The 27,887-nt window shown below is 40.3% G+C and overlaps 1 protein-coding gene across 1 annotated transcript; it reads right to left on the bottom strand.

The window, feature by feature from the left end:
* Positions 1–725: 725 nt before the first annotated feature.
* Positions 726–27,256, bottom strand: slc2a15a (solute carrier family 2 member 15a; the record flags this gene model as incomplete). Its single annotated transcript, XM_079248494.1, has 12 exons — positions 726–980; positions 1,503–1,630; positions 3,064–3,139; positions 4,347–4,448; positions 5,348–5,458; positions 9,368–9,555; positions 10,041–10,173; positions 11,358–11,503; positions 11,995–12,119; positions 14,212–14,372; positions 18,353–18,451; positions 27,212–27,256. The coding sequence occupies 12 exons, from the start codon at positions 27,254–27,256 to the stop codon at positions 726–728; spliced, it is 1,569 nt and encodes a 522-aa protein (XP_079104620.1).
* Positions 27,257–27,887: the final 631 nt, after the last annotated feature.

Below are 27,887 nucleotides of genomic sequence, written 5' to 3'. Positions count from 1 at the left end.
TGGTAGTGTTACAAATTTGTCCAGTGTTAAAACTCCCAAGTTTTATTGAGCCTTGCTGTGCCCCCCTGTGATAACTCTGGGCCACTCCTGGGGGGCCCGTCCCCCAGTTTGGGAACCACTTGCATAATCTATGGAAAGTAACACAGTATTTTACACTGAAGAGCCATAAAACCATTTTAAATCCCCCTAAACCAGTTATGATGACCCTGTTGGGAGAGTTGAGAAGCTAAAAAGTCTAAAAGTGAGTCTGATCTCATACATCTGACCATTGGACAAAAAAACTTGGGGCCAGTTATCAAACTATGACCCACAAGCTCAGCTATAAACATCTTTATGAAAGTTAAAAGTGGTTAAATGATCTAAATAATCTAATGAAAATGTCTGTAGCAGCGTTCCTCTCAAGGCTGCTGGTTCTCGTGCATTTCGATGGCTTTGTGAAAACAACGTCATGATTCTTTCATTCAGCTTTTTTAAAATCACATTTAGGTTTTATCTGAACAGATGTCTGGACTAGAAATGTTTACTGTTTGACTCGTCAGACTGAGACAGAAAGTTAGAAGAAGCTGAAAATATAAAACCAGCATCTATACAGCGTTGTTTAACCTGAGGGTTGTCAAGGTGGAGAGTCCAGCTTCACCCGGCTAAAGCCCAGTGAGCGGGTGTGAGGTGTCGTTCGGTGTGCACGTCCAACATTTCCATGCTTCTCTGTTTGACCTGAATCTCCGTTAAGGTACCGAAGAGGAGCTATCAAACTCCAGTGATACATTCTCCACACCACCGTAGCCATTCATCTTCTTCAGCTTCAGGTTGTCCACATGGATCAGACCCTGAGTCTCCAGGACTGCCTCCTTCTTAGAGAACATCTGGCTTATCTCCATGAAGGTCTTGTTTTTGGTTTCCGGAATCACAATGTAGACATAAACCGCCACAGACACACAAACGGAAGCAAAGACCAAGTAGCAGTAGGAGCCAGCGGACATCTGGTGGTTGAAGGGGGTTGGGAGGAGAGACATAGGAGGGCAGAAAGATCAGATTTTCACTGAGGGTTTCAGATATTCACCATGTTCAACAGATCTGAAATCTTCTTGCACACAGACAGTAATCTGAGTTATTCTGACATCAGAGCATATCCTGGTCTCTGCGAGTCTTCCTACTCCGACCAGCACCTTAGTTCGGAAAACTGGTTTACAACTGTCCCATTAAAACAGTCGGCTTACAGGAAACAACTCTCTGGGACCGGAAAACAGACCTATGAAAGTGTGGAAATGCAAAAGCAAAATTGCAATGTTGCATGTTTATTTTACTTTTAAGGAAACAAGAATAACAATGAATAAATATAATTAATTTTCTACAAGCGAATACATACACTGAAAAAGATCCTTATTTCATTAAAATTACTGATATTGTTAATATTATAATCATTTATCAGAAAAATTATGTGTACGGTTTATCTGAATTTTAAGTCCTGACCTAAAGCCTATAATGAGAGCAGAGGGACTCACCTGTAGGAAGGGGAAAACAAAGCCCACCATGAAGTTGGACAGCCAGTTCAGAGACCCTCCGATGATGTACGCTGCAGGGCGGTGGGACTGTTTAAACAGCTCTGCCGTGATGAGGAAGGGAACGCCCGCTGAAACAGAACAAACACACCACAAACCGTCACACCTTCTTCTTCTTCCAGCTGTCGCAGTGAGAAAGCCGATGAGTGATTCATTCAGATGCTACTGGATTCACACACAAATGGCAGTCAGATTTAGGTAAGAAGTATAATACAGCTCAAAAACCAGGCAAGAAAACCACAGAAGAAGATCAGAAACCAGAAAAGAAGAGCAGAAACAATAGAATGAGGTCAGAAACCAGACAACACATCTCTACTGAACATGTTAGAAACGACAGCATGCTGCTGTCATTAGTTTAACACTTTCAGAGTTGTCATATATTAGCTTAATTTACATATTTTTCTGAGACAAAAACATCAGCCATATGTTTGTGTTCAGGAGTTCATCAGGAATAGAATCAATGAGAGGATGGAGAATTTCCAAACGTGCTTCTCATTCTTTTGTTTTGACTCCTTTTATTTCAGACTCACCGGCATCCTTCTGCTTTTATGAGCAAGTATTATTATCATTAGTGTTGGTTCTACTTGTGCAATGAATTCTGCTTCAAAGTTATTTTATATCTTTATATACAATCATTCTTCATCTACACTCATGGGCGGACAACTCTGGTCCCGAAGGGCCGCAGTCCCGGAAGTGTTCAGAGTTTCCCTGATGTGCATCAGATTGAGTCTGATGCACATCAGACTCAATCAGCAGACTGGTGCAGAGCTTGACATAATAGAGCTGATAAGCTACTGATTTGAGTCAGGTGTGTTGCAGCAGGGAAACTGCAGGACTGCGGCCCTCGAGGTTTGGAGTTTGCCACCCCCGATCTACGTTTTCTGAGGTTTGATGTTCAGAGGAGCCATTACACTGTAATAAGACCAACTCTTGATTTCCTGCTTGATTAGGTTGAACAGGTTGAATTTTAAAATGTAACCTTAATTCAGCTTTACAGGATCTTCCTGTTACTGCAGTAACAACAACAACATGACTATTTTTTCTCACAGGTGACACATTTCAAGAATGTTCAGAATTAATATGTTTGATTTGGTTTGTTTGATTGGACAAATATTCACTTGTTATTTCATTCTGCTCATTTAATTAACTGGGTCTGCACATCATTTAAGTTAAATTGTTTTTGAACATCCTTATTCATATCTGTTGATTTGTACAGGTTGTGTATATCTATCATTTATCCATCTATATGTTCACTCAGTTTTAGGTGTAAAATGATTCTGAATCAAGACAACAATGTAAAAGACTAATAGAACTGTCTCCATTATATTCCAGACATTAGATATGTGAGATGTAGTTTCTCGCTACAGGATGAAGTTAGCAGAAAGTTCAGTTCTGGCACACTGTTTCTGAGCCACATTAAATACACTTCCATAATGACAAATGGGCTGGAAGAGCATGTGTTGTGTGAATGAAGCAGTTTTTAACATGTAGTGAAGCTACTTGCCTGGACCGATGCAGAAGCCAGCAATGATCCCGACCACACAGCAGACGCTGATGTAACGCATGAACAAGATGTGAGTCTGTGGGGAGATATTTAAAAAAAAAAAAAAAACATTTCAACATGTTGAAATCTTTCCTTTCCATAATTTTTTACTTTGTCTTCACACCAAAAATCCTGAGCTGACTGTAGGTCTGAGAATGATGGATGGATGGATGGATGGATGGATGGATGAATGGATGGATGGATGGATGGATGGAAGGGTGGATGGATGAATGGATGGATGGAAGGGTGGATGGATGGATGGATGGATGGATGGACGGACGGATGGATGGATAGACGGACGGGTGGATGGCTGGATGGACAGATGGATGAATAGAATGGTGGATGGATGGATGGATGGATGGAAGGGTGGATGGATGAATGGATGGATGGATGGATGGATGGATGGATGGATGGATGGACGGACGGATGGATGGATAGACGGACGGGTGGATGGCTGGATGGACAGATGGATGAATAGAATGATGGATGGGTGGATGGATGAGTGGATGAATGGGTTGATGGATGGATGGATGGATGGATGGATGGATGGACGGACGGATGGATGGATAGACGGACGGGTGGATGGCTGGATGGACAGATGGATGAATAGAATGGTGGATGGATGGAAGGGTGGATGGATGAATGGATGGATGGATGGATGGATGGATGGATGGACGGACGGATGGATGGATAGACGGACGGGTGGATGGCTGGATGGACAGATGGATGAATAGAATGATGGATGGATGGATGGGTGGATGGATGAGTGGATGAATGGGTTGATGGATGGATGGATGGATGCATGGATGAATGATGGATGGATGGATGGATGGATGGATGGATGGATGGATGGATGGACGGATGGATGGATAGACGGACGGGTGGATGGCTGGATGGACAGATGGATGAATAGAATGGTGGATGGATGGATGGATGGATGGATGAATGGATGGATGGAAGGGTGGATGGATGAATGGATGGATGGATGGATGCATGGATGAATGGATGGATGGATGGATGGATGGATGGATGATAGATTGGTGGATGGATGGGTGGATGGATAGATGAATGGATGAGTGTAACAGGTGGTCCTATGTAGGTATTCCTAAGAGGTGCTGTGTGAGTGTGTGAATGGTTATATGTGACATGTAGGGAACAGTCCCTCTGATCGGTCAACATGACTGGAGAAGTGTTACATAGGGGCAGTCCACTTACCCCCCTCTCTCTACAAACAAAACACAAACCTGTAGAATGAGGGATAATGTGATTCCAGCGCTGCATATGCCCATCACTGCAAACCCCCCAATCATAAGTGGCCTCCTGCCCAGCTTCTCTATGGTGAAACACTGCAGGAGACACACCACATGAAGAAACATGGCTCACAGTGACATTTAAAGAAGAAATAATGAGTAAACTTTTAGGAAACATGCTTTTAACATCATTAATGTTTGGATTTGAAGAATAGAGCTGGAGTCAGGCAGAGTCAAAGTTAGGATTAAAAAACAGTTTAGTCACATCTTCTGTGTTTAACTTGTCTACTTCCACTTTTCTGGTGTTCAGTTGGCTTCATCCTGCTATCCCGGTCAGACACAAACCAGCTGACAGTGTTGGTACAGGGGTAACGGCGTTGATAACGTCTTTGTTCAAACAGAATAAGAGCTGCCACTTTTCTGTTTTAGAAATGTAAACTTAATATAAATACAGCATATATGGAGATGTTCAATCATGTCATTTTAGAGTTGACTGAATCCTATCAGTAGAGTGTGATTGGTCAGAAATTTGACATGGAAACGTTTAAAGCAGTCAATTGCCACTTCCAGTTTTGCTGGTGATTCCAGTAAAACAAAATGAATGGATGAACAACAGATGGATGGATGGATCGATGGATAGATGGATAGACAGATGTATAAATGGATGGATGGACGATAGATGGACGGAAGGATGGAGGGATTCAGAGTCCACATTTTTGTGTTTAGGGAGCAAATGCCGAGTAATTAAGATTACACTGTTTAGAATATCCTATAAATGAAATGACTAAAAATGATTATCATAAAAAAAGAGAAAAAAAAAGTTGTTTTTTAAAAATGTAATTTCTAAGCATTAAATTTAATATCTTAAAAAATGTGTTCACTGTTGGAGCAGATCAGCCGCACCTTCTGGTTCCAGTGATCACCACAAACAGTCCAGTTAAAGAGAAACAGACAGTTATGTCAACGTCATTGCTCATCTCATATTGGATGTTTACCCCAACAAGTCCAGCGATGATCTCGATGATTCCTGTTCCCGCGGTGGTGTACTCAATCTCCGGAGCTGGAATACCCGCGTTCTCAAAGATGTCATTAGTATAAAACCAGATCTGTAGCAAAAAATCAGTAATAATTGTGATGACAATCATATGAAGAACTAAAAAAAAACAACAAAACATATGTTTGATTGATCAAGATGTCATTATATACGGAACATTTTCTTAGTTTTGATAATTCTCTAAACTTTAAAAGATGAGATTAAATACTTTGGTCAGCTTCTACTGAACATGAACAAGTGTGTTACAATGATCAAATCTGCTGTCTAAAACCACCTGTCTCATTATCAGGCTGGATTCCTTAACGTCTTTACACCTTTCAGAGCTCGCGTGTTAGGATGTCGTTAAGATACTATGATGGTACCTTTGCCTCATTGTCTGAGTGGAGAGACCCGTATAATGATAACGACCATTGGCAAAAATGTTTCCTTGCCCGGACACACGTTGCCGAGGCCCCCCTCTGGAGCCAGGTCTGGGGGTGGGGCACGAGAGGGAGAATCTGGTAGTCGGGCCTTTGCCCAGGGGGCCAGGTCAGGCTCAACCCGACGGGGTTAAATGGACCCCACCTCCCCTGGGTTCACCATCTGTGGGAGGGACCATAGGAGTCGGGTGCAAGGTGAGCTGGGCAGCAGCAAGTCGTGGGGACCCTGGCGGTCCGATTCTTCGCTCCAGAAACTGGCTCTCAGGACGTGGATTGTTACCTCTCTGGTATGGAAGGAGCCTGAGCTTGTGCAGGAGGTTGAGCAGTTCTGGCTAGATATGATTGGACTCACCTCAATGCATGGCTTGGGCTCTGAAACCAGTTCCCTTGAGAAGGGCTGGACCTTCTTCCACTCTGGAGTTGCTCCTGATGAGAGGTGCCTTTGGATGTGGGCATTCTCATTGGCCCCTGGCTTGGTACCTGTATGTTGGGGTTTACCCCTGTGGACAAAAGGGTCGCTGAACTCAACTGGTGTTTTGTTGATGGACTTCTGTGCTCACCATGGATTGTCCATAAAAGGCACCATGTTTGAATATAAGAGTGTGTATGTGTACATCTGGCATCAGAACTCTCTGGGCCGCAGTTTGTTGATTGACTTTGTAATTGTATCATCGGATCCGGGGCCACACGCCTTGGACACTCTGGTGAAGAGGAACTGTCAACTGATCGCCACCTGGTGCTGAGTTGGCTTAGATTGTGGTAAAGGAGGCTGGTCAGGTCTGGCAGGCCCAAACGTGTTATGAGGGTCTACTGGGAATGTCTGGCAGAGTCCCTGTCAGAGCGAGCTTCAACTCCCACCTTCAGCAGAACTTCAACCATATCCCGAGTGGGGTGGAGGACATTGAGTCTGAGCGGGCTGTGTTCCATTCCTCTATTGTTTAGGTGGCGAGCCAGAGCTGTGGTCATAAGGTCGTTGGTGTCTGTCATGGCGGTAATCCCAGAACTCATTGGTGGACACCTGCAGTGAGGGATGCTGTCAAGCTGAAGGCAGCTGATGGGTATCATTGGGCTAAGCTGGATGCTTCTTTAGTTGTCACAAAGACTAAAAACTCGGGCATGGGAGGAATTCAGCAAGGCCATGGAGAACTACTTCTGGATGGCTTCAGGGCAATTCTGGTCCACAATCAGGTCACTCAGGAGGGGGAAACAGTGCTGCGTCAACATTTTGTACGATGGAGATGGGGAGCTGCTGACCTCAACTCCGCACATTGTGGGTTGGTGCAATGAATACTTTGAAGACCTCCTCAGTCCTACCAACACATCTTCCAATGAGGAAGCAGAGTTAGGGGACTCATGGGTGGACTCTGCTGTCTCTGGGGCTGATGTCACTGTGGTGTTTGAAAAGCTTCTTGGTGGCAAGACCTCGGGATGGATGAGATCTGCCTTAAGTTTCTTAAGGCTCTGAATGTTGTAAGCTGTCCTGGCTAATACACTTCTGCAGCATTGCATGGACATCTGGGACAGTGCCTCTGGATGGGCAGACTGGGGTGATGGTCCCCCTTTTCAAGAAGAGGGACCGGAGGGTGTACTCCAACTTCGGAGGGATCACACCTCTCAGCCTCCCCGATAAGGTCTATTCAGGGGTCCTGGAGAGGAGGGTCTGCCGGATAGTCGCATCTCAGATTGAGGAGGAGCAGTTTGGTTATCATCCCAGTCGCAGAACAATGGACCCCTCTTTGGGGGTCCTGGAGGGGGCATGAGAGTTTGCCCAACCAACATGTGCTTTGTGGACTTGAAGAAGGCGTTCGACCGTGTCCCCCGGGGACTCCTGTGGCGGGCACTCCAGGAGTATGGGGTACCAGACACCCTTGTACAAGCTGTCCGGTCCCTGTAAGACAGGTGTCAGAGCTTGGTCCGCATTGCCGGTAGTAAGTCGGATTAATGTCCAGTGAGGGTTGGACTCCGCCAAGGCTGCCATTTATAACTAATCCTATTCATAACTTTTATGCACCTATTTCAAGGTACAGCCAAGTGTTACAGGAATGTATTTTATTCATTTTTGCATTGTACTACCTTCCCAGTTGTTCCTTATTGTGCTAATGTGTGGCAGCCTCTTCTAGCCAATGAGGTCTGGGAGTGGCCTATAAAAGACCTCAGGATCTGCACATCTGAGTCTTTTGGCCATCTTCCATTCACACCATGTCTGTGTTGTGTGTAAGCTTAGTGCCATTATTGGTTCGTGGTGTTTAGGATGCTCCTTAGTTTTTTTTTCTAGATTGGCCTTGTAGGGGCAAGCTGCCATTTTATTTTGTCAAATGGGGACCCTTTCTCTTGTTTATGTTTCTGTAGGATAGGTTAAATGTAGGATTGTACATTTTTGTTTGTTGGCTAGGTAATTTATCCTTTTACTTTGTAGGTCGGGGTGTTTTGTTTGTTATGTTAGCCATTGCTCTCCCTGATGCAAATGACTGTCTGTCTGTTTGATCCGTGATTGTCTGCCTGTGAACAGTGAATAAATGTGCCCGACTCTGTTTTCATCTTAGGTTGTATTCCTCGCTTCTTTAGGTGTTACTCATTCTTAGGGTCGTAACACTGAGGTGTTGAGGAGAGCCGGTTTGGTGACCTCATGATTGGGTCTCTGCTATTTAAGGATGATATGGTCCTGTTGGCTTCATCTGGTCGTGATTTCCAGCTCTAGTTTGAGCAATTTGAAGCCGAGTGAAGCAGCTGGGATAAGAATTGGTGCCTCCAAATCTGAGACCATGGTCCTCAGCCGGAATAGGGTGGATTTTTCCTCTCTGGGTCGGGATTAGGTCCTGTCCCAAGTGGAGGAGTTTAAATATCTGAGTCTTGTTCACAAGTGAGGGAAGGATGGAGCGTGGGGTTGACAGGCAGATTGGTGCAGCGTCTGCAATAATGCAGACTCTGCAATGGTCTATCGTGGTGAAGAAGGAGCTAAGCCAGAAGGCAAATCTCTTGATTTACCAGTCGGGCTATGTTCCTACCCTCACTTATGGTCATGAGCTGTGGGTTGCGACTGAAAGAACGAGATTGAATGAGATACAGGCAGCTGAAATTAGTTTTCTCCACAGGGTGGCCAAGTTGTAGCTCATTCAAACCATTGTGTCTGATACAAAATATCCAAAAATACCAGGAAGAACTTTTGGAAGAACTTTGACATAGACAGAATGATGTGGTTGATTGTACTTCCCTTTTACATACATATTTCTACATACTATTGGTATTGTTAGGAGTTGATATCCTGACCTGTTAAATTTGAGAATGAAAAATGTGTTTTTGTCTCTTTCATATAAATCAGGAGTGCCCAGCTTTGCTCCTTGAGGGCCACAATCCTGCAGGTTTTGGATGTATCCCTGTTTCAGTACACCTGACACTGTGCAGAACTTCATTGGCTGTTGGTCAATTTAACGTGAGCCAGGTGTGTAGGAACAGGGACATATCCAAAACCTGCAGGACAGCAGCCCTCGAGGACCAACTTTGGGCACCCCTGATATAAAGTTGTTTTTGTGTAGTGTACTTACAGCATCAATACCAGACAGCTGCATGCCAATGTTGATGACGACCACACTGAGCACCTGCCAGCGGACTGTGTCATCCAGCAGCAGATTCCACACGGACAGTGTTTCTGCTGACGACAGAGAGCGCTGCTCCTCCTGCATCTCCTCAATCTCAGCCTGGATATTACACCTGGCTCTGTACCACTTCAGAGCTGGAGGAAAACAGACAGACGTGAGATGATAAGAACTCATCACAGATTTGTAGAAACTGTTGCACTCAAAGTCAGAAAACCAGCAAGTCTGCTGACCAGCCAGGAAATACATCTCATGCAGTCTCACAGCAGGTTTAGTTTGATCTACTTGACGTTTGGTTACATACATTTACCCTGGTATCACTCAGGTATCACCCTGGTTAACTTCTGCTATGGTGTTTATTGAAATTTGATCAAATTTTCATGAACATCTTTTAAAACTGATGGGAGAGTCGGGAAGGCACTTTTCATTAGACTCTCCCAAAAATTCACAGAGGGGTTGAGGATGAAAATGTGTAAAAAAATGACCATTTTACCAAAACTATTGTTATTTTTTTAGTTGTTTCATGATTTCTGCTGAACGTATTTCTGTTCTGTCTTCTTGTGTGTCATTCAGTTGTCATTGTTGTTGTCCAAGTAATGAGTGGGAGTGTGACAGCACAGACCTGTGATTGTTGCATGGACGTTGTGTTTTTCAATCAGCAGGTACCTAGGGCTCTCTGGAAACCATGGCAACAACATCAGCTGGATGAATGTAGGTATCACCACCACAGATAGGAAGAGGGGCCAGTGCTCCTCCTGAAAGAGCCAATGAGGAGTAGCGGTAACGGTCTCAGGTTGAAGAAGTCATACTTGAGTTGCTGGGAAAAATTCTACATACTGAAGTCATATTATTTCTCAATAGTATGGTTTTTTTTTTTTTTTATTGAAGTAAAAGTTTTTGCCACTCTGAGAGCATTTTGCACCATCATGTTGCACAGTAACGTGTCCAGTTATGCACCGATTGGGAATTTATTCCTCATGAGAGGATTGTTTCTGGAGTGAGCCAAAGAAAAGCCAGACATATAAAATAAACACATTCTGACACGACTCAAAAGTTCAAATAGGCCAAATAGGAACAGTTTTATAAATGGATTATGTCTCAAGGCCATATTTGTAAGCAAAACTAATACAATAAAGACCTTGTGCTCTCAATACTGCTGTGTGTCATTAACAAGGGGTGTTAATACATCCTCAGCCAAGCTGGGAAACTAAAAGCTGACATATCATACATGAACATGTCCATAAGATGTTTTTATTTGTTTATAGATGTAAGAGGAACCTGCTATTACCGTTTTTTTGCTTTTTCTGGATTTTTGCTTTAAATATGCAGAGCACTAAGTTTAACAACAAGCAGGTTAGAGAGGAAAACCGCCATCAGAACCAGTACCAGGAAGAAATACCTCCATCAGAACCAGTACCAAGAATAAAAACCTCCATCAGGACTAGGACCAAGAATAAAAACCTCCATCAGAACTAGGACCAAGAATAAAAACCTCCATCAGAACCAGGACCAAGAATAAAAACCTCCATCAGAACTAGGACCAAGAATAAAAACCTCCATCAGAACCAGGACCAAGAATAAAAACCTCCATCAGAACCAGGACCAAGAATAAAAACCTCCATCAGAACTAAGACCAAGAATAAAAACCTCCATCAGAACTAAGACCAAGAATAAAAACCTCCATCAGAACCAGTACCAAGAATAAATATCTCCACCAGAACCAGGACCAAGAATAAAAACCTCCATCAGAACCAGGACCAAGAATAAATATCTCCATCAGAACCAGGACCAGGAAGAATGATCTCCATTAGAACCACAGTGCAGCCAAATTATTCTATTTTTATGAATACAGCTGCAAAGGTTATATTTTATGGCTTGCATGTATTCACTGCAGTCTGCCTCACACACTGGCTGGTTTCAGAAAACAGTGTCTGAATACCTTTCCTAGAAGCTCATGGAGGCCGAGAACTTGAGCAGCAAAGACTCCAGTGCCAATGAAGATGCTTGGAACTAGACCCAGGAACCCTCTCAAGTTCTTTGGTGCAATCTCACCCAGGTACATCGGTACTACACTAAGAGATATACCTGCAGGAACAGAAACAGAGAGGAAAACAGTCGCTCATTTACCATGAATGTTCCATATAAACATCATTTATCAGGAAAACGTTGGAGAAAATTTAAGTGAACAGAGTTGTGATTGAACTGGAACAGGCACGTATATAATATTTAATTCTAAGGGTTTAATCTTCAGGATGTAGAAAAGGGATCTGGGGGACAGAAGCTCGTATGAACCAAAAGGCATGAAACATTGCACTGTGTTGTTACTTATTCAACAAACAGGAGGCTAAAATGCAGAAGCAGAATCTGTAAAATAACCCAGTGACTTAGTGGGCGACCACTTATATCTTGCTGATGCTATACTGGGAAAGGTAAACATCATAACATCATAACAGTAAAATCACAACTTCACATAAAATCAGTTAGAAAACTTTCCTAAACTGGACCAGGACCAGTGTGTTCTTGAATTTAGACAAGCAGTGTAGAAACCACAACAATGCACAACAGTATGTTCATACCTGAGTGGATTCCAGTGATGAGGCGCCCAAGGATGACCATCTCCGGCGAGCCACAAATTCTACTGAAGCCCATAAGAGAGCCAGCGATAAAGACCAGCACCGTTGTGTTTATCACTGTGCCCTTCCTGAAAACGCAGACATAAATACAAACAACAGGAAGTCCCTGAATGAGCAGAAAAACACACATTCCAAAGATGTGTAGAACATCACATGCAACTAAAATGCTGACATGGTTCCTAACGTTAGTGATGAGCTATGAGAAATGCTATCAGAACCCGATGTGGCTGCACGGACTGCTGGACTGGTGCTGTCATCCACCTCTGGCACAAGAGATCAGCAGGCTGAGTGCAGTCTACCTCCAGTAACATATGAATGTAACAGGGTGGGGCCCATTTTTCAAGTGAACTTTTCATTTCTAAGAGGACAAATTCCATATCTGGCCCATGGCAAAACAGATTACACTTAGAATACATTTATTTATTCCTTTTCCAGCCATGCAGAAATACTTAGATGAAGCTCAGGCTGCAGGACTCATCCGCCCATCTTCTTCTCCTGCTGGTGCTGGATTCTTTTTTGTCGGCAAGAAGGATGAAGGTTTACGCCCCTGTATAGATTTTCGTGGTCTTAACCAAATCACTATTAAGAATCGTTACCCACTATGTCTTCCGCATTTGAACTCCTCCAAGGGGCAACTATTTTCACCAAGCTCGATCTACGTAATGCCTATCATCTGATCCGTATCAGAGAAGGGAACGAGTGGAAGACGGCACACGATACACCCGTTGGACACTACGAGTATCTGGTCATGCCATTCGGTCTTACCAACGCTCCTGCCGTTTTTCAGAACTTTATCAATGACGTACTTGGGGACATGTTGAATAAATTTGTTTTCGTCTACCTGGATGATATTTTGTTTTTTTCCAAGTCTGAGGCTGAACATGTAGAACCCGTTCAGAAGGTACTTCAACGCTTGCTCCAGAACCACTTGTTTGTAAAAGCAGAGAATAGTCAGTTTCGTTCCCACACAGTTTCCTTTTAGGGTCTCAGCTTATCTGCCGGTCAACTCGAAATGGATTCCTCCTAAGTGGATGCAGTCAGGAACTGGCCTGTCCCAGAGAATCGCAAAGCTCTACAACGCTTCCTTGGGTTTGCTAATTTTTACAGACGTTTCATACAGAACTACAGCACTGTTGCCAGTCCTTTACATTACCTCACTTCCAGTAAGGTCAAGTTCGCCTGGACAACCGAAGCTGAAGTAGCTTTTCCACAACTTAAGGACAAATTCTCATCTGCTCCCATCCTTACTCTGCCTGATCCCAACCGTCAGTTTATCCTGGGGGTTGATGCCTCTGACCAGGGTGTAGGGGCTGTTCTCTCCCAACGGGCCAGAGAAGATGACAAGCTTCATCCCTGTGCCTTCTTTTCTCGCTGCTTTTCCCTCGCTGAACATAACTACAGCATAGGGGATAGAGAACTATTGGCTGTAAAACTGGCACTAGAAGAGTGGCGTCATTGGCTGGAGGGTACTAAACAACCGTTTCCAGTACTGTCTGATCATAAGAACCTGGAGTACCTCAAAAACAGCAAAACAACTTAATCCCAGATAGGCACGATGGGCTTTTTCTTTTTTTTTTTTTTACCGTTTTCGTTTCCACCTTTCTTATATTCCTGGTTCTAAGAAACTTAAAGCAGATGCTGTATCCAGACAGTTTGAACCCCCTGACTCTGACACTCCTGATTACATTCTGCCACACTCCGTACAACTCTGTGCAACACGCATGGATATTGAGAGAGAAGTTCTGCAATCACATGCTCCAGCTCCTTCTTCCTGTCCTCCTGTGAAGCTGTATGTGCCAGACCATTTGCGGTCCAAAGTCATTAACTGGTGCCACTTTTCTAGATTTTCATGTCACCCAGGTGTTAGTCGAACTAGTTTTGTTGTTTAGGAACAATTCTGGTGGCCCACTCTGATGTCTGACATCAAGGAGTTTGTAAGTGCCTGTCCTGTGTGCGTGCGATGCAAATCTTCAAGGAGACTCTCATCTGGATTATTAATACCGCTTCCTGTTCCACGTCATCCCTATTCCGTATTCCCTATTCTTATTATCGTAAACTTTACAGAATTAAATACACAAATATTCAGTATAACATCATACTTCACACTGAGAACATGCTTCATCTGAGCATTTGAAACAGTTTGAAAAATAAATTCCTCACCTGCCAAAGCGAGTGACCAGAATTCCCACTATGAGAGAACCCATTAGACCTCCAATGGCGAAGACGGACACCGTCAGAGAGTACATTAGAGTCAATGTTTCGCTGCTGAGGCCTGTTCCATTACGACTCAATGCTGTCTTGTTGTAGAATTCCTTTATGTACTGTTCAGAAGAGAGAGATTAGAAATAAGACAGTTTCAGTTGCTTGATTTGGATTCTGGGATTTTATTTTAAATGACTGAAACCATTTCCCATCAGTGCTGATGGGGTTATCTCTGGACATTTTAACTGAATCTCCAAGCAACTGTGAATCAAAAGCATGTTATGAATAAAAAGCCACGGATATGTTTAACTCAAACATTTGGAAAGCTTAAACATGTCGGGAAAACATGACTATGTGTTATAAAGAATAATCAGGTTTCTCTTCAGAGCATCATCTCTGCTGGAACAGCGAGGCGTTTCCCTGCCATAACCCCTCCTATAAGTCCTGGATCACCAGAAACTTGACGGGAATGCTGAACGAGGGGGGAGGAAGTCCTTTAGGTGTTTGAGAAGGTTTAAGAGAGAAGATGGGGCCTGAAACAATGTTCAAATTCCATCTGCTCTATCATGTTCATATCATGTGACTTGGGAAATGGGATGATGTTACCAGAAGTTTCCCTCACTGATAATTGTTAACGTGAGCTCGGTCTAAAGTCCTCAGTCTGAACCGACAGCGAGCCAATCAGAGCATTCCTCTTTGATTAGAAAGGAAACGTTGTCTTTGTGCATCATGTGGTTGAAATGTCGTGGTTTCACGAGACCAATAAACAGTTTGTCCTTTTTCACTGTGACTTTTTCAGCACCGTCTAATCAAACCTGGTTTTTTTTATTTATTTTACCACAGAGACTGAGCCATGAGATGCTGGATCAGGATCGGTTCTCCTAAATTAGAAAAAAAGGAAATAATCTGAACAATCATTACAGCAAAAAGAGTAGCCGAAATATTTTAGTACCGTGAGCAACGAAATTAGAAAGAACAAGAAGAAACATTCAGCCGGAGCATTGATTTTATTTCTGTATTTAGTCTGTAAAGCAGACGTCGTACACAGAAAACTAAATTCTTTCTCCTGTTGGTGATAAACCTGAAACATTAATATTTATTATCATCATTTCAGCATGTAGAATTTGCCTTTAATAAACTCCCTGGATGGCTTCCTACAGAGACTCAGAGAAGAATGTGTCCACACAAAGTTATATTTAATGGTATTTCAAGGCAAGTTGTGAAGTTCTTTTAGCCTGAATCACTTATTCTTTAACTGCGCATGAAAAGTGGATGGTGGATGGAAGTTTCCAGTATATAAACAAAGACTAATATCATGGTTTGCTTTGTCCAATCAGAAACGGTTGCCTTACTTGATAAGAGATGGGAATGCTGTGTTTGTGTCAGTAATTTGATCCTAAGTTGTTATTGGTAAAATGTGACATAATTGCAGCTCAGTCTCATAAGAAATTTAATTTGTCCAGATAAATAATAGATAATGTTACTATGGTTTCACAAATGTGAGATGATATGGTTGTTAAGCAACTATTTTGTCCCAGCAGGACCACATCATGTGACAGGAAACACAACCAGTGACTATGAAATGTCCCAGACTGGTTATATTTATCCAGACCCAGTTCAGTCATACAAGGGCTACAGTCCTGCAAGGTTTCAATGATTTCCTGCTCCAATCCAATCCAATCCAATCCAATCCAATCCAATCCAGTCCAGTCCAGTCCAGTCCAGTCCTATCCAATCCAATCCAATTCAATTCAATTCAATTCAATTCAATTCAGTTCAGTTCAGTTCAGTTCAATTCAATTCAATTCAATTCAATTTAATTTAATTTAATTTAATTTAATTCAATTCAATATTTAAAGTGCCAATTGTATGTAATCTCAGGCACTTTATTGAAAACTTAAGGCAGTTCATTGTCATCTAACCAGTATTCATACCAGCCAGGTCATAACAAATACCAGTCAAGGTAAGTCAGAAAACCAACAGACTCCATCAAATACTAATTTTGATTCAATCCCCTTCTCGAGCTGCGGGTCAGTTGGCGACAAAAGTGGAAAAGAGAAAAATCCCTTAGAACAGGAAGGAAAGACCTCCTCCAGAAGAGACCAACCAGCACTGCATCGTTGAGTCAGCGGTTTTGGAGCAGGGAAACATTGAAAACTTGCTACAGTGTATAGACCTGATCTAAACCGAACTGCAAACGTCATGACATTGCAATGGCAGCATCTACAGCCTCCAATAAACATTATTATACAACAAACCTACTTTGGTTTCTTTAGATATAAAAGATTTAATTTCCAGAACGATACACACCTGATTTGTTGGATTTGTGTCTGTTTACATGGTAAAGACAAGTCTGATTTGTATTGTATGGAATAATTGCTGGGTTCTACTCTACCAAACATAACTCCTCATATTTTGATGGAAATTCAGGTCATTTATTTATTGATTAAAGAGGCTAAATAGTCATAAGACATTAATTTGCAGAACAATTTAATTAAGCTGTGAACTGTTTTAATCACATCTGTTTATGTATCTCTCTTTCTTTCTCTTTGTCTTATATAGATGTAGATGTAGATAAAGATGTAGATATAGATACAGATGTAGATATAGATGTAGATATAGATGTAAATGTCAAAATAGATATTGACATTGATATAGATATAGATGAAGGTACAGATATAGATGTAGATATAGAAATAGATGAAGGTGCAGATATAGATATAGATGTAGATATAGTTGTAAATATAGATATAGAAACAGATGTAGATATAGATACAGATATAGATATAGATGTAGATGTAGATATAGTTGTAAATATAGATATAGATGTAGATATAGATATAGATGTAGATATAGTTGTAAATATAGATACAGATATAGATATAGATGTAGATGTAGATATAGTTGTAAATATAGATATAGATGTAGATATAGATATAGATGAAGGTGCAGATATAGATATAGATGTAGATATAGTTGTAAATATAGATATAGAAACAGATGTAGATATAGATATAGATACAGATATAGATATAGATGTAGATGTAGATATAGTTGTAAATATAGATATAGATGTAGATATAGATATAGATGAAGGTGCAGATATAGATATAGATGTAGATATAGTTGTAAATATAGATATAGAAATAGATGTCGATATAGATATAGATACAGATATAGATATAGATATAGATATAGATGTAGATGTAGACATAGATATAGATGTAGATGTAGATGCAGATATAGATAAAGAAATAGTTATAGATGTAGAAATAGATATAAATGTAGATACAGAAATAGATATAGATGTAGATCTAAACATAAATGTGGCAGTAGAAATAGATGTAGATGTAGATAAAGATGTAGATATAGAAATAGATATAGATGCGGATATAGATGTAGACATAAAAATAGATTTAGATATAGATACAGATATTAATGTAGATACAGAAACAGATATAGATGTAGATCTAGGCATAGATGTGGCTGTAGAAATAGATGTAGATGTGGATAAAGATGTAGATGTAGTTATAAATGTAGATGTAGATATAGAAATAGATGCAGGTGTAGGTATAGATGTAGGCATAGAAATACATATAGATGTAGCAACAGACATAAATGTAGATATTGAAATAGATTTAGATGTAGATATAAACATAGATGTAGATTTAGAAATAGATGTAGATGTTGATATAGATGTAGATATAGAAATAGATGCAGGTGTAGATATAGATGTAGACATAGAAATAGATATAGATGTAGATATTGAAATAGATTTAGATGTAGATATAAACATAGATGTAGCTGTAGAAATAGATGTAGATGTAGATAATGAAAAATATATAGATGTAAACATAGATATAGCTATCAAACCAGCTATCCAGAATGAACATCTATTTAGTAGAGATTTTTAATTTTTCTATATAAATCCCATAGTAATATCTTTCTCATTATAGTGTACTTTTTAAATTCTTTTCACTTGGTCCAATTCAGGAGTAGACTATCATTAGTAAACATGCCGGTCAAATGTAGTTAACTGAACATGTGCTCCATAAATCAGCTGGTTTTAATGGTGTCAGAAAGTGTGTGAGTGTCTTACTACAGCCGGGGAGTTGACGACAGCCAGGTTGTACCCGTAGAGCATGGAGCTCCCGAAGGATGTCAGGAAGGCCACAGCTAACAGAGACCCAGTCAGGTGCTGCAAGAAAGGGAGGAAACTTGGTGAATACGTTCCAACAGCAGCTGATTGTTCTGCAGACAGGCCGACACTATTCTGGGAAATATGATTGTTGATGTTGGTTTGGCATCATTCTGATCTACATAATGCACCATCATCAGTGTGTTGTTTCCTTTATATTTCACATCATCTTTCATTCATGTACATATGCAGGAGCATATTCAAGAGTTAAGCAGGGAAACGTGATGAAATTAATGTTATTTTTGTTCCTTTGGGTTTTTTCTTTTACATGAAATGAAACATTACTGCAGTAATTACAATACAACCTAAGATATCTATAAAACCAAAACACCCAATAGTAGCATGCCATATGTGCTAGAAAGACAACTGGATAATTGAAAACTGTAGTTGATACTTTGATCAATCAACCAGTCTAATTGCAGTATTGAGATACCACGCTGATGATACACAACATGTCATTTATTTTCACTTTGGAGAGTTTTAGACTATAAAATAAAGACAGTCTACTGTGAGGATGGTTCTGGATGAAGCTCCGCTCTCAGACAGTTCCTCCATAAAGGAGGAAGATACACAGAATTTTCAAAATAAGTTGGATCAATATTATTATTATTATTATTATTATTATTATTATTATTGTTATTTTGTTGTCTTTTGTTTGTGTTCAGTGACCATAGTGGGGTCACCAAAAGAAAAAAAAGGGACTTTTCAATGGGATAAGTTAAATTGTGAAAATGTTAAACTTACATTTTCATGTTTTTTTTTCCAATAAAACTATCACATTATAAATTAAAGTATACCTTTCTTAAATTTGGGTGACAACTTTACACTTCAACACAACGTCAAATGTTTATCTTTGTCATTTTCTTCTTCTGTTTGTGTTTTATAAGCAGTTGACAAACCTTCTTCTTCACTGACTAATCGCCTCCCAGGTGGTGTTGGGTGAGGGAGGGGATGGATGCAGGAAAGTTTTTTTGCAGAGTGAAGCCTGCACTGGAACTGTGCCCACAGTGGAGGTCTGCAGGCAGACCCTCATAAAAACATCCAGCTACAGTCGAGTCCTTCTGTGTCACATGATTATGGCAGCCAATCAGATGTCATCAAGCTCATCCTTTTTGTTTTGCAGCATAATGAACATTATATTTTATTATATTCAACAAATTACCATTATATTTCAAATATTTTTTATTTAATAAATGTCAATAATCCTCTATAGCACTGTAGTTTATATCTGTTTTATTTTTAAAATCTAAAATTCTATTTTTATCTTTTTTTTTTTTAATCAATGTTATTGATAAAAGCATTCAATAAACTAATAGTATCATATTAACAGGGAAAAAAAAAAATTCAATTAATTCAGTCAAGGCCTTTTTTCTTGCTTCCTGACTATACCAGCACTCTGTGAGTGTGGGGAAGGGGCCGGTGGAGGGCTGAATTGTGCAAATCTGACCTGATGTGATAAAAATCTACTGTCGGTCTATGTAAGTAGAAAGATTAAAATATGAAATTGAGTATTATTCTTATCTTTCTGTAGATGCACTTTTGAATATATGTCTCATCTACCTAAACTGCACCAATGAAAGGACCTTCTCTAAGTTGCAGCTGGTTAAAACCTGGTTAAAACATCTTTTGACTTTCTACAATAAATGGTAATCAGATTTCAAGGACTTAGTAAGTAAAGTGTAAAGACAGAAAAATAAATCTTAGCTTTGTTTTGTTTTAAGACCAATTTAAAGTTTTTAAAAGTAGTAAAATAACATTTATACAGACTAAACATGTGATGTAAAAGTGCTTCAAATATTTAAGTTTAATGAACAATGTAAAGCTCTCGTGTTTTATTTTGAAGGGTTAAGGTGGAAGTGCTTCCCAGTTGATATAGCTGTTGTCTGATGGTGCTGAAGAGGGAAAAAGAAAACACTTTCAGGTTATACGTGTACCTTCTTTTCATTTTTGGTTCCAAATGAAAAAAAAAATTTGAATGTTTACAGAACCGCGTAGACAATCATTTTAATTTTACCCAAACTTTCATGCGATTTGGGGTGTGATAACATCCCCAGAATGCTAATTTTATAATAATAAACTCATACAAGTACCCTTCACTAAACTTTCATTGCTCACAGCTGTGCCAAGATGTGTTCTGCTTGTAAACATATTAATGAATTATCATTATTAAATGTACACACAATAAAAATGCAACTTGTCCCAACAGGAACACACACATGAAGGAATCAGTTCAGCGTTAGACGGCTAAACATCTGACACCAAACTAACTGGTTTCAAATTCTTACTCTGTGATAACACAGAATTAGACAGAATGAGGATTTTTATCTTCTCTTGTGTCACTACGTCGCCATATAGCTACATTTATACGCTGCAGAGCACTGAGTCTGAAGAAACCAGACTACATTCAGCTGATACGACTGAACAACTACAAAGTTCTGCTGAACAAAGTCAACAAACTCAAACAAACAAGAGGATCTCCCAATGAGCTGAAACACAGTCAAACTGAATGAAACTCAACAAACTGATTAATTTTCACTTGTTCATCTGCTTATTATCTCTTCAAAGATGTATTAGGTTGTGGAACTCAAGCTGATACATAATGTGGTACTTGAGCTTACAGACATTGATCAGAAATCAAAATGATCTGATCAAATGTTCCTGATGTAGAAGGAAGTCTCTCCTAAAGTTTTCCAGACATTCCCAACTCCATCCCAAGCATGTCTGGCTGAGCATCCAGAGGAACACGGATACTGGGACAGTCTAACAGAATGACTGCATATGAACACAACTGAGGCTCAACAGGTAAGTTTCTAGTGAATTTTCTAAAAGAGGATTTTTTTTTTAAATTTTTTTTTTTTTTTTAAGTAAATTTTATATTTACATCATAACTGGACAATCAGAGCGACTCGCATTGGATTGAAATGTTTGGTGTGATGCAGTGATGAAGGAAAGATGAGGAGGAATCATCCGGAAGCAGGTGGTCAGGAGTTCTCAAAGACATGATTAACTGAACAGACGTGGATTCACTTTGTGGTGCAGGATCAGCAACAATCTGCTATGGAAGCACAAAGAGGCCAAGAAGGCAATGTTTTAAATCATCATCAGAGATCATTAAAGTCAACTCTGTTTGTTTCAGAGGGCTTAGTAAATGTCACATCTGCAGAGTCTGAACATAAACAACTCTGTTCTGTTCTACTCCAGCCATAAGCTGCACCATATCCCACTGACGGAGGAGAGGGGAACACCGACCCCGCTCAGCCTGATTCACTCATATTTTCTTTGGAAAACCAGCCTGTAAACCTGCGCCGACTGTGATGGATCCTCAGGTTTCATGATGATGAAGGAGGCACCTTTTCATTGTTATCTCACCCTCACCATCCATGGAAACTGGCTTTCTTTCTTCATTTCAGCCTACAGCGTGTTACAGTCCCAGTGAAACAGATGATAACTTGATTGTCAGATGATAAAAGCTTTGTTTTGTTAAATTAGCCTGTAATCTCATAAAAATCTGATGGTGGTGATCTGACTTGAGGTCAAAGACTTGATGAAAAGCCCTGATGAAATCAACATGGCTGCATGAAGTGTGTTTAGGTGTATTTAGTGTTGAAAAGCAGATTGTTCATCATCATTTAGTTCTGATCTTTATCATTTAACAAAGATAAACAGTCTTGGTGCAGTAGCATCATATTCCAAAGATGGGGACTTGAATGTAGGACTTGTAGAAGAAGCATTTAAGTCAAATTTCCTGTAACTTCACACTTAATTTGGACTCACACTCAACATATTTGACACTCGACCCAGACTTGCCATGGTTTGGGGTTTTTGTCTTGTCTTTTGTTTTTGTTTCCTGTTTTATGTTGTTTTTCTGTTTAGCTCCCTTGTGTTTTGTTTCCTGTTTCACTTCCTGTTCAGCTCACCTGGTTGGATTTCTTCATTTACGTCACCTGTTCCTTAGCAGCCCCTTTGTATATTTGTACTCATTTGTTCTCAGATTCCTTTGTCAGATCGTCCTGTTGTGTTTTTCCATCCAGTCTTCAGTTTAGTGTCTGTGCCGTGACGGATATTATCTGGATTAAACTTTGTTCCTGCCTTTCTTCTGCCTCCTGCCTTCCTGTCCTGCAACTGAGTCCTTGCTTTTAGGGGTGGGAAAATCGAATTGAAAAATCCATAATTAGGATTTTTTTGCTTCCCAATTTTAAAATCAATTGTATTGTTAAAAAATTTAATATTAATAAATTTAATGAAAATTTAATAATTTTTAAAAAAATAAATATAAATAATCCATTATCATTTTTTTGTCATTTTGTTGGTTTTATTGATTATTTTACTTGTATTCTTGGGCATTATAGCAGCAGAAGGATGGCCTGGCTACTGTGTTGTTTTTTCCCCTTTGAAATCAACAAAAATGACAAGCAAAAAAAGTTTTGTACACTTTTTTTATTTGTTTTTAGTCTACAAAAATCAGCAATATCGAGGAATTGTAAGAAATTGCAATTTAAAATTGAATCAGCGCCCAAAAAAATCTGAATCGAATTGGGACAAAAGCATTTCGTCACATCCATACTCGCTTTCCACAAACCCTGATAGAGACTCTCCACAATCTTTTAGTTTTTGTTAATATCTCTGTCTGATTACCTGTTTGCTATCTGCTTTCTGTGCTGCCATTTTCCCAGCTGTAACAACATAACATCACACCAACATGGGCACCTGCATTTTTCAGTTAAATCTAAAGATCCACGCTGCCACATAAAGGGTGGGTACGGATTTTACAAACCATCACAGAGGCTTGAAGTAGCCAAATTAGCACCACAAAACCTCAGTGCCTGGAGGGGAGGACCAGCCACACACTCCACCAGCATAACTCCCCTACCAAGGCCTGCAAAACTGGAGAAAAACAAGGACCTTCCAGGTACCACCAACCTATTCCCAGATCAATGGCGATCTGGTAAGAACTTTGGCTTTATAGCCAACAACCAGGTCATATAGCTTCCTAGTTTCCCATACACAAAGCTAAATTCACAGGCGCATGCTATCCCCTGCCAGGCTGAGACTGAACTCTCTGGGGACAGTCAATGGTCAGCTTATAACTGCTAAGTTGGATACTGGTCAATTCATTGCTTCCAGTGCCTCCAGGCTAAGTGCATTACAGCAGACAAGCAGTGTCTTCAAGGGAAAATGGATCCATTTCCTGTGTTAACTGGTAACATTAATAAACAACCTTGTTTCCTAACCTAGGGGGTTGTGGAAAATTTGCCCATAGATGCTATTCTGGGATCGGATGTGCCTGTATTGGTAGTCTTATTGCAGGAGAAAGAATGACTGTAAACAGACGTTGATGACAGAGCAAAAGTCATTGTGAGTATTACATGTTCATCACTCGAACCAAGGCAAAAGCCAGTGTGTCTCTGCCAGAGCTCAACAGTGATCTGAGTAAGTGTTGCACTAAAGGGCTAAGGACATTGCAATGCCAACGCTGCTTAGTTGGATATTCCAAAGTAATTTCGCTACACTACAAAAGAATGATGAAAGTTTGAAACTGCTGTTTGTCTGTCTGATATGGTGGTCTGCAGCACTGGGAGCAGTATTTTCCCCCTTCCTCTTCACTCAGTACACTTCAGACTGTAGGTTACAACTTTGAGAATGTCATCTCCAGAAGTTCTCCAATGGCACCGCCAATAAGGTTGTGTGTCAGAGGGGGACAAATAGGAGTACCAGAAGGTTGTCACCAAGCTGCAACCTCCGGCGGTTAAAAGTGAAGCCTCTGTAGGAGTGCCAAAAATTGCAGTTCCCCCCTCATCCACAAAGCAAATCCCCATAGAGTCCCAAGTTTAATATTTTAGTTTTAATAAGTCAGGTTTATCTTCATGACAGCTGTGTGGGGGGGGGGAGTGAATTTTTTTCATAACCCGTCGCTTAATAATCAGTTTCATTTAAAAATTTGACATAATTAGGGACGTGTCCTTTTCATTGACAGGTAACAAATATCCCACTGCAAGAAGGCACAACATCGAACAATCGTGGGTTTTAGCCGGCTAACAGTTTAAGCCAGCCTACCGCCGTTAGCTGGTTAGCTCCCATTAGCTCCCGTTAGCGCCCATTAGCTTCAGATTTGCCAAGTTAGCTCTTAGCTACCGACAGGCTAGAGTTTGATTGATGTCAATCTTCCCCCCAACGCTCACAGGCCCCCGCTCAGCACTACCTCTTCACCCATTTCTGTATTTTCTGGGACAGACGGCACTCGTGACACTGCCAAGATGGTGCCGTCCATCCTTTCTAAACTCACTGGATGGTGTAAAGTTCTAAGCAGTGGTCTGCATAGGAAGACACTGAACAGGCTGGTCAGAAGGGCTGGTTTTGTCCTGGACTACTCCCTTGACTCCGCAGAGAAGGTGAGTGAAAGGAGGACATTAAAGGTACAGTGTGTAACTAATTGAGTTTTTGTTTTTTTTTACAGCAAAAATCAAGTATTGCTTTCATAAATACATATTTTACCAAAGTCAAATCACAATTACATCCAAATTAAAGTGTTCTCATAGCTTACAATGAGTTATTTATGAAGATGTAGGTGGCGTCGCACCCAACAGAAGGTAGTGTAGCGAAAAGGGGACAAATGTGTTAGGATTACACGTTTTAGCTATGAATCTCGTGAACACGTAAAAACTGACAGTGGATCATTCAATTTGCCATTTTCCATCGAAATGGAGGACAGTCCATACTCCTTCCTTACCCCGCGAAAGGAAAACATAGCCAAGATAAGAAAAAGAAATAACCAGGAGAAAAGGAGAGTCAACATGGGTGTGGCGTTTATCAGATGGAGACAGTTCATGATGGACTTCAGAACTGAGGTGGAGGCTGCAGGTTTCTGCTGGACAGGTGAGTTCATTCAGTCTAACAGTGAAGTTTATTTTGGCATTATGTAACAGGGTAGGTAGTCCAGCAGCTACTTTATCCTTCCATTTGAATCGGATCATTTACTGTTAATGCTGTATAAAACAGCAGAGATGCTAATTTGTTAGTTAGCCTGCAGAAAAGCTCCGTTGCAACAGTTTTCTGTTGCTGTTACTCTTCACAGAAGTTGTACTAACAGGCCATCGTGAGCTTCTTTCAGACGTATTTTCCCAATGATTTTCTTTTTGTTTCTTCATTTATTTCAGCTGATTTGTCAAGGTGCTATTTGCGGCTATTAGCAGTAGCTTTGTACCATATAAATGGAGGGAAACTTGTAACTTAACGGCATCAATAAACAGAATTATGTATCGTTGTGTACCTCATCACCTGACGGGAACTTATGTAAGTGTCATTATGTGTGTTTTGTGTCTTAGCTCTGGTTTCCTGTTTTAGTTTGTAGTTTTTCTCTGTTTAGTTCCCTTGCCTTGCTTCCTCTGCAGCCTTTGTTCCTATTAGTTAAATTCACACGGCCTCATTAGTTTCATCCATTTCACCTGTGTCTTGTTCTGTTTCAGTATTTATACCCCTTGGTTTCTGTTCCCAGTATCTGGTCCATTGTTTTTGTGTGCATGGGTTTAGTCCTGACTCTACATCTCTGGCTTTTGTTCCTGCATGCGGGTCTACACCTCCACGCCACCGTGACAGTAAGATGTTGACATTTTCACATTAATAACTCATTCTAACATGCTGTGGCTTGAAGAAGATCATCTGTTGGTGAAGATCATTAGCATTTAATGTTAGCGGGACATACCATGATAATAGCAAAACAGAGACGTTTTCAGCCCACAGATGACATCCCTCCCCAGTGGATTTACTCTGACCAGCTTCCCAGTTTGACATTCATAACCTTAAGAATCATTATTTAATCAATGATATTAAAAACAAAAAAAAATTAAATATTTTTAATATGTTAAAGTCCATTTGTGAAATGTGTGTTTTAGGGTTTTCCATTGTCTTGTGATGGATATGGATAGTCTCCTGGCAGGTAGATGTGAGGATGAATCAGCCTTACTTTATTTGAGTTTTGATTATTTGTTTTTTGTTTTTGTGTTGGTTTGCTAAAGCCGAATGTAAAAAAATTAAGGATTCATATGAACGTTTTTATCTTTTTTGGTCTTGCTCAGTTGTATTTGGATTATCTTTATTTTTGTTGCTTTGTCTCAACGAGTAATAAACTAAAATAAAAAATTATTGGATCAAACACCAAAATTCAGCATTTGACCATGAAAATAACATTTACATAAGCTGAAGCAGAATAAACTGAAGATAGCAGTATAGTGGTAGAATCAACCATAAACCAGAGTCAGCTCATTCTTATGAAAAGGCTCTTTGCTACGAGCCGAACACAGAAAGTTTATCCCTGTAGATGAATCTATATCTCAGTACAAGTTTCCAAAACAACAACTATTTTAAAAGGATTGGACTATGAACATGATATTTACCTTGAGAGTAGAAACATGTAAAACAAAGTAGCAACTAATTACTTTTAAAAAAATAAAATAAAATTAGATAAATTTATTACACTTTAATAAAAAAAAAAAAAAAATCAACTGAAAGAAAAACATTTCAAACTTTCCTGATGTTTCGTCTGATTTTTGCTGATGTTTCATTTGGAGCCAGTAAATTTTACCAGAATTCACAAATGTTTCCAGCAATCAATGTTTTTTCTAGTACTCTCAGAATTACAGTTTATTGTTTGTAGTGACATTTTTTTTTTCTTCCCCCAACTTCTTTAAATCACAGGTAGAAAATAAATCATAAACAGGATCTCTGACTTGTCTAGAACAGCCAACAACCTCAGTCTTTACTCACCGATGTGATTTTCCCTGACGATGGAATTAAAACCTCCTCAGCCATTTAGGAATTCTGTGCCCTGGTCCCAAACAGAAACTGGAAAAAGAATTTCTCCTAAAGTCCGAGGAATGTCATGACTGTAGCAGGCGTGGTCACACAAAGTACAGAAGAAGTGATGGCTGATGAGGACGGAGTCAGACCTGTCCTCGGCAGAGCAGCCGTCCTCAGGCCTCCAATAATAAACCCTTACAGTGTCATCACATGAGCAGTGTGACGGACTGAGAGAAAAGCTGCTGGAAGCAATTAGCTCTAACTGAATTTACACAGAGATGGGAGCACAAAACAGAGAAGGAAGGAGGGGAACTGTGGAAAAGAATGGAAGAAGAGGGGGAAATGAGAAGGATGGATGGGGAAGGAAAGAACGAGTAAAAGGGCAGAGGAAAAGAAGAAAAGAGAAGGGAAGAGAGAGAAACTCAAAACATGACACTGTAGGCAGAGAAAGAAAAGGAGAAACTGGAATAGAGAAATAATCAGAAACACAGTACAAGCGATTAGAGCATGACTAAATCCGGAGGAGGGGGTGGGGGGATAATAAACAGATCAACTGGTTCTTTATCTTTAGTTATTCTGCTTTCAGCCTTCAGCTTGGTTCCTGAATGCTTCGTTGCGTGCAGAAATGTGGCATAAACATAAT

The sequence above is a fragment of the Telmatherina bonti genome (genome assembly GCF_933228915.1).
Source record: "Telmatherina bonti genome assembly, chromosome: 11".
NCBI classification, from domain to species: domain Eukaryota; kingdom Metazoa; phylum Chordata; class Actinopteri; order Atheriniformes; family Telmatherinidae; genus Telmatherina; species Telmatherina bonti.
The sequence above is the reverse complement of the archived record's forward strand: the minus strand, read 5'-3'. Positions and strand labels throughout refer to the sequence as shown.